The sequence below is a fragment of the Haliotis asinina genome, chromosome 1 (assembly GCF_037392515.1).
Source record: "Haliotis asinina isolate JCU_RB_2024 chromosome 1, JCU_Hal_asi_v2, whole genome shotgun sequence".
In the NCBI taxonomy this organism is placed as follows: Eukaryota; Metazoa; Mollusca; class Gastropoda; order Lepetellida; family Haliotidae; genus Haliotis; species Haliotis asinina.
Window position 1 is genome coordinate 46729770 of NC_090280.1, and position 7709 is coordinate 46737478.

General features: G+C 38.2%; 3 protein-coding genes across 3 annotated transcripts in view; all 3 read right to left on the reverse strand.

Annotated features, from left to right (window-relative positions):
- LOC137292233 (anaphase-promoting complex subunit 13-like) overlaps positions 1–7709 on the reverse strand; it is a 384028-nt gene that overhangs the window by 316064 nt on the left and 60255 nt on the right. The gene's annotated exons all lie outside the window — the stretch shown is intronic.
- Positions 1–7709, reverse strand: part of LOC137292176 (splicing factor U2AF 35 kDa subunit-like) — a 285875-nt gene that overhangs the window by 145100 nt on the left and 133066 nt on the right. The gene's annotated exons all lie outside the window — the stretch shown is intronic.
- LOC137292023 (uncharacterized) lies at positions 2–2884 on the reverse strand. Its single transcript, XM_067823579.1, has one exon. It carries the CDS (start codon positions 2496–2498, stop codon positions 1269–1271), a length of 1230 nt encoding a protein of 409 aa, XP_067679680.1. The 5' UTR covers positions 2499–2884; the 3' UTR covers positions 2–1268.

A 7709-nucleotide genomic window follows, 5' to 3' on the forward strand; every position in this document is an offset into this window, starting at 1 on the left:
ATAAACAATAACACATTTATTAACTTGAACATGTCAATAGAAATTTGGCACTTTTGATTGTTACAGGATACATACTAAGGTGAAGCTAGTTCTTCCTTAATAGGATGTGGTTTTCTGCAGCAAGCAGGATATCACTGTCAAATAGTATGACAGATTGTATCAGGTTTGGATCTACCTAAGGGATGGTGCTGGATAGTAGCAAACACGTCGACTCGGAATATAAAATCTTGAAAAAAATTCCAGGAACTGAGATGTGACTTCCGTTTGTGAACATGGTAAAAGATTAACTGACACTGCTGGTACCAAAACACCCTAATTTTCATACTTTGTGATCATTTCTATGGTTTCTTGTCTGTATCCCTTGTTGATATGATCGTCTCTCCCATCAACCCTGTACAGTAGGGCAATTATCTAAGTGAACCAAACCAAGGAAAACAAAGTTCTATGGATAGTGAACTTCATTATTACAAGAGTGTGACATTTTTATGTAGGTAGTAACACCATTATCAAGGAAGAGATGATAATGATATTAGTACCTACACTTAAACGTGACACGCACTGCAATAAAGAAGTTTACTTTCCATAGAACATTGTTACCTGCACACATAATACAACTTCTAAAATGCCTCTCAAAGAACTTGAAACAAACCAACACTTCTACAGGTTCTTTATCTCCCATCTCACTTTTTCATAGGAAATTAAGTTGTTTCCACGATATGATCAGTGGCATATATTTTCAGGGGCTACATGTTAACATTCAGAATCTGATATTTTTGTTGTGCTGCAGAAAACCAACGTTGACTAGATATGTTCACTTAGTTACATGACTGTTTGAATACATCAAGGTCGTATAATATGAGTGGATTTCTTTAGACCAGGCACTCTTCTTTACATCTCACTTGACAAGTATTTGGTGAAAGACACATGGTAACAGTGATATACATAAAGAATATTTACAGCTGGCACGATGATGAATAATACAAGCAAAATGATAACTTCATTGTACAATACAAAATTCTGATGCATAAATCAAGAACAATCTACTGGCTCAAGCTCTTGTAATGAAATGATTTCATTTTCAACACATAATTAATCATAAATAAGCAAAACTTTGACAAAATGTTACAAACATAAGTGTCAAGACAGGAAATATCTGACAAATAATAATTACTGACAGCATGAATTATGTTTAAGAATATCAACAAACTAAATGTTTACAAAATGCTATACACAGTGAACAAACAAACTGTACATGGAGAATGGATATCTCAGCAGTCCTTTCCGGTTAAATCCACATAGGCACTAACTCCTGACAGAGCAGGAGGTTCATAATCACAGTTACACTTTCCATGGTTGGGTGTGATCCTGTCGTAATGATTACCATGGGTGTGACACAGGGTAATGAAACATGGATGGTAGGATGTGTCCCTGGTGTAAGTGAATCGGGGCTTGAACAGCATCCAGTTGTAAGCATCACCAGAATGATCAGGAGACAAGACGTAAATATCACGCTGAAGTAGTGTAGCTGCAGCATATATTTCAGCTGATGAGGCCCAAGTTGATGTTTTTCTCATTTCTTTGATATGATCAGGCATTTGGGTGCCTGCATCCAGAAATTGTTCAAACTCTCGAGGGAACTTTTCCACCAAGTCTACTACTGCTTGACGCACATCTTCATGGAATTCTTCTGAATCATAAATGTCTTTACTCAGAGCTCGGAAAAAGCAGTTGCCATCCCCACGAATGTAATCAATTTGGCGTCCGTCTGATGACAGTTTGGATTTGAGGTATCGATACACTGGGTAGCTTGGTGTTGGAGTTACCCTTTTACCTGAATCTTGGTTCCTCCTTGATGGGGTCTCTACTTGGTTTGACAGAACGCTGTCACTGTGGGAGGAAGTTGGTTTTGACTCAGCAAAGAAGGCTCTGTTGTAGCTCTCAGTAATATACACATCCGATGCAGAATCGCATGCTAAGTCTTCATACATACACAAATCAATTAACTCATCAGACAGACATGAATCTGACGGGTGAGGTTGCTGGGATGAGGCTTGAATGTCATCTGAATATCGACCTCTTGCTGATGATTGAGCTCCTTGTGAAACTGGAAAACTTGACACATAATTGTCTTGACCAGATTTGGCTCCAACATGGCTGCTGCTTCTCTGACTTGGAGAACTTGCCTGAGCCCTTCTCCGGTTCCTTGAACGGCTATTTACTCCGTTATTATTTCTGTTTGGACTTGGAATGGAATCCTCCGTAAGATCTATCAATGGTTGTGTGTTGTGTGGCGCGTCCCTCCCCTCAATCTGTATGGGAATAACAACCTCTCTTGACCTGCCACGCCTTCTGTTGACGTCTGGAGATCCAGTGGCAGGGATCCGTTCAGAGAAATATCCACTTCCGTGTTCACACAATCCGTGATGATGAGGAGGCCCAACACGAAACATGTCAATGAATGGAATATCCGTTAAAACTGAATAATCGTGTACCTTCATTTCCCCGAACTAGTCACAATAACTACCTTCAGTTTTCACAATCAGCTTACTGTGTATCGATTTCAAGGTTTAAACACTCACACGAAGACACTGTCAAAATGGTGACAAGTGAACTTTGCAGGCACTGTAAATATATATTGCTGTTTCAGTCGGTAGATATATCGATCGAATCCGCAGAACAGAGCTTCTCCCTCTGAATCTAGGTCTATCCACGTCAAGACTTCCCAACAAACGAGATCTCTCGTCTGACTTCAGAAATATTTAACTTTGGAACATCTTAGTCATTTGCAAACAGGGTGTGAGTAATTCACACAAGTGGTTGTATTTATAAGGTAAACGCTATCAATACATGAAGCTTCTCGTCGTTTCTCGTATGATGTAAACAATCACATATAATATTCTCCTTACAACTGTTTAAATACATATTGTATACACGAACCAAATCCGGTATTACTTCCTTCGTTTCATCCAACATGTTATTACCATACTAAATTGCAATACACTGTTTATATATTTGTATATTCTAGTCAAAATCTACGAATTAAATGTCACATAGTATATAATATGAACCGTTTATATAATACTTGTCTTGTTTTAGTAGTACCTCTGTATGCTGCCCCATCGTGAGGCAGGATTCTAGAACTGACGTTATTGTCTATATTTAGCCAACAGGCCCATTCAAGGTTTATTCCCAAGTAAGAGGGAATTTTAATGTAATGAATGTGTTTTGGGGTGGAAATTTGATTGTGTCTCAACTGACCGTGTGTCATCAGATGATTCACACTCCAAGTCAATTTAAAGTTATAATTAAAATGACCGATATACAATGCACGACGTGTTTTTAGAGTCGTAGTTCCTAGCTAAGCTTAATAAATAGTTTTCGTTGACGTGAACGCTTCCGCTGTCCCGCGTGTTTTCTGAAAGATGTCCGGTAATATGTTTTGTTATTCCCATTTACTTACAAATACAAAATCGATAATGATAATAATAATATTTTCATGTTTCGGGTGGTATTCTTTAAAAAAATAGGATTTATGACACCTCCTTATAAATTAAAGTTAGGGGAAAGGTGTGAAGAAACAGACACCCGTGTCAGTTAGATACGGATATAACTTAGTTTTAGAGTTATACACGATAGACGATTATCTACCACTCTGTTACATGAGAATTAACCATCTGGAACTTTCCCATGTCTACCAAATCTACAAGCACATGGCAAACAGTGGGAGATATGACTTGCCCGAAGGAGAGTCCTTTCATACTTTCATACGAAGATCCCAGTATCAGAGTCAAGGGCATAATATCATACTTGATGACCCTCAGCTTGGTTCAGAATTCACTTCTGTCCATTCTAAAACAAAACAAATCAAAACAAACAAACAAGCAAAAAAGAAAAAGAGAAAAAAAACAAACACGCACAAAAGAACTAAATCCTGCTAATATGTATTTACTTGATAAAAGTTCGCGTAAAAACACCCAGCTTGAATAAGACACCCAGCATGTATTTGTCGGAGTGAATTCATTGACTTCTTAACACTGAGCTGGGTTGATCAGAAATATCCATACTTGACAGAGGTGTCATACAAACCATTCTTTACAATAACAGATATTAAAGTGAGCCCAATACTATTTTATTGATCAGATTCCCTAAGACATGTTATAATACGATGATAGTATATGATGGTAAAAATGGGAAGCGAAATTGGATGATTAATCTAAGTGCATTTTTATTCAAAATGGTTGTGGTTACGTTTGGAATAATAAAAAAAAGGCAAACCAGAAAATATTTTATAACGTGAGAGAATGAATGACATCTATCTATCTATCTATCTATCTACCTATCTATCTATCTATCTATCTATCTATCTATCTATCTATCTATCTATCTATCTATCTATCTATCTATCTATCTATCTATCTATCTATCTATCTATCTATCTATCAACGTACTTGGCTTCTGCCTATCCCCTAAATGTCTGTGTTAAAACGATGGGAATCTGACATTAGGAAGGGTGGATGCCCACCAGATGCCATTCCATGTATTTGAAATTATCCCCGGCAGTTCTTGCCTGATTGTACTGAAGCATCCCAGCAGTGTATAGACTTGGTTGCTTGAATGACATTTAGATGCTGGTGAGTGACATGACAACAAATGGTACTGTATAGATTTACAACTTCTTTAATGTCTACAACGCGACGTTTCTGGGCTACTTATTGCCCCCTCATCAGGAAATGGGAAAATCAAAATCAAAATTTTCAAGCTTTGGTTAATGGTAATTCCCTGCTTGATTTGCCAGAGGATGTAATCTCCGTTACTGAAATGTTCGTTCATTTTGTAGGAAACACTCAAGCATGACGTGATAAACATGTTCACAGATATAGCCACACATACACTTTGAATTTGACTTAATGCCAGCATTAAATAAATCGTAATTCAATTCACTTACATGATATCTTAAACGAGTATGAATAATATCTCCATTGCGTATACCTGTAAAAATATGATGGTGCCATGTCAATAGTATTTTTTTTTCAAATATGACTTAGGGGTCTCTGTTGATGATAACATTCGCTTTTCTAATTGAATGTTATGCCATAATACTGCAGTTGATGGGACAAAAGACTGACATGGATGTTTAAATTAAGTCTATATGATGGTCTTACAAAGTTTTCAGAGTTTCTAAGATCATAAGTTGTAGAGTCACTAACTGATGGTCTTACAAAATCTTCAGAGTTTCTAAGATCATAAGTTGTATAGTCACTAACAGTCTGAGTAAGTAAATCTATCAGGTATGAAGGTGCATTACCACATTTCATTTTATATCTACAAAACCACAGAGCGAAAGTGTTTAACCTGGTAAAATTACATGTATGTGATGATATTTTAAATTTAAATTTATTGTTAAATGGGAGCAAGAACTTATCATGTACTCAAAACCATGTAATATTTAAAGCAGTTCAGTAGTACGTTTCAAATAGCAAGGGTTTTTCTTGAATGCTGTGTACATTTTCATAAATGTAAATAGCTATCTCTGCACATAGATCTCTATCATTTCTGTACTACATCTCTTTCTTTATCACAGGTATGTTGTTGTATATCATCTATCATATCGTAAATATTCGGGAGAGGGTTACCTAAGTTGGATAACTTGTTCCTAATTCCTGTCTTCACTGAATAAAATATGTTTAAATCAAAATCAAATGTTCGTTCCCAGGGTATTGAAAACTACATATAGACTGTGAACTTCTAATACTTATTCTTTTGATATCACGTGACTCTTGTTCTATGTAGGAAGTCAAAGCGGATGTACACAATCACCGAAAACTTACAGCCGAGAGCCATCTGAAATAGGAAGTCTAACAATGTAAGAGCATTTCTAAACAAAAGAAATGACATCATCTCTTACTGTAAGTTATTAGTCATGTTTCGGAGTTTACAAAGTAATGGTGGGGCATTATTATGGGGGCACGGTGGGTGAGCTGGGTATGGCGCCAGGCTAGTGACCAAGCTAGCTTGAGGTGGCGGGATCGAGCCCACCTGCAACCGGGTGTGAAAACCTTGGAGTAAACATTGTGTGCAGGCTCATTCAGTATTGTCAGAACTCTGTACACAATCTTGTGCACTTAAAAGAGCCCACGAATTCGTTGGTACATGACCAGATTGTGGCCACATGAATGCATGGAAACACATAGCTGCGGGTACAGAATCGTGCAGTTAACTTGGACAAAGTGCGTTTAATACTACATAACATTTTGCCCCGAAAGAATTAAAATGTATGAAGATAATGTCGATTTTTAGTTTTCAAGAAATAGCTCCGAAATATGCTTATTAAGTCTTTATATGATTGTTTTCAATTTTCAATATCTTGAAATCTGTATATTTCAGGAAAGACAATGTTTTGGAATGACGCTACGTTGCCTAAAATCTGTGCTTCAATAGTGGTACCCGTGAAGGTCCGGGTTAGAGTGTTTCGTCAGTAGCCACCCATGCTGGACATAAAAGGCGACCATGCTTTTTTTAAGAGGCGACTAACGGGATCGGCTGGTCAGGCTCGCCGACCTGGTTGACACATGTCATCGGTTCCCAATCGCCCAGATCGATGTTCATGCTGCTGATCACTTGATTGTCTGGTCCATACTCGATTACTGACAGACCGCCGCCATAGTGCTGGAATATTGCTGAGTGCAGCGTAAAACTATATCCATTCATCACATTGTGGTTTATATCTAGTTGTTGGACAACTATTTAACCATGTTTCCTTAAATAGCCGACACACGTCTTTTACGACTGAACTTCATGGCATTTCTTTACTGTGTATCCCGTGTTCCTAAAGTTTGCTTTCACATATAGTTTGATCCTACTTTCATCCTGCACTTGCTGGGAATTAGTAAGTCTATTTAGGAAGAAAACACCTACAAAGTTAAGGAAACTCACAAGTAACACGGGTCATGACTGAGTGAGTGAAAAAGAGAGTGTGTTCGTTTTTATGCCTCTTTTTGCATTGTTTCAACAACATCACGGCGGAGGACACCAGAAATGGGCTGCACACACTGTACCCATGTGGGGAATCGACCTCGGGACTTCGGCGTGACGTGCGAACGTTTTACCCACTAGACTACGCCATCGCCCCAATAAGGGCCATGACTGCTCTCGAGGTGAGTGATTTTTAAGCTCCGAAATAAAGACTGATCTTGATCACACAGACTGAATGGTGCTCAATGTTGAACACATGTCACAATGGATATAGTCTAGTTGTTTCTTTTGATTGCCACATTCAGAGGGTGACCTGAAGATGTTTCGCGGATGTGCTATCAAAGCGGAAAAACACTGTCATCTGTAAGGGAGCAACTTAGATGTAGAGATGAAACCATTCGTACTGACAGAAATGGTTCATTTTTTTATATCTTTTTATTTGTAAGCGATAATGTCGTTATTAGCGCTGTTTAAACAATATGATCGGACATTTCGCCGATTACAAGAATAATCATTATGTTTTAGAGATTGAGGTGAAAATGCAGCAGAGAGGGTTCGGGTGATCCTGGCACAGTCAGGCTGGTAAGGCCCATCATCAGCTCATCCCCCTCGCTCCTTCTACACGCAGCCCAGACAGCGAATGGTACTTCTGTCAAAGGAAAGCTGCCTAGACGATCCCACGAAGAACTTTCCGGAGACTATGAAAGCTCCAAAACACTGCTGCATTCTGCATTATC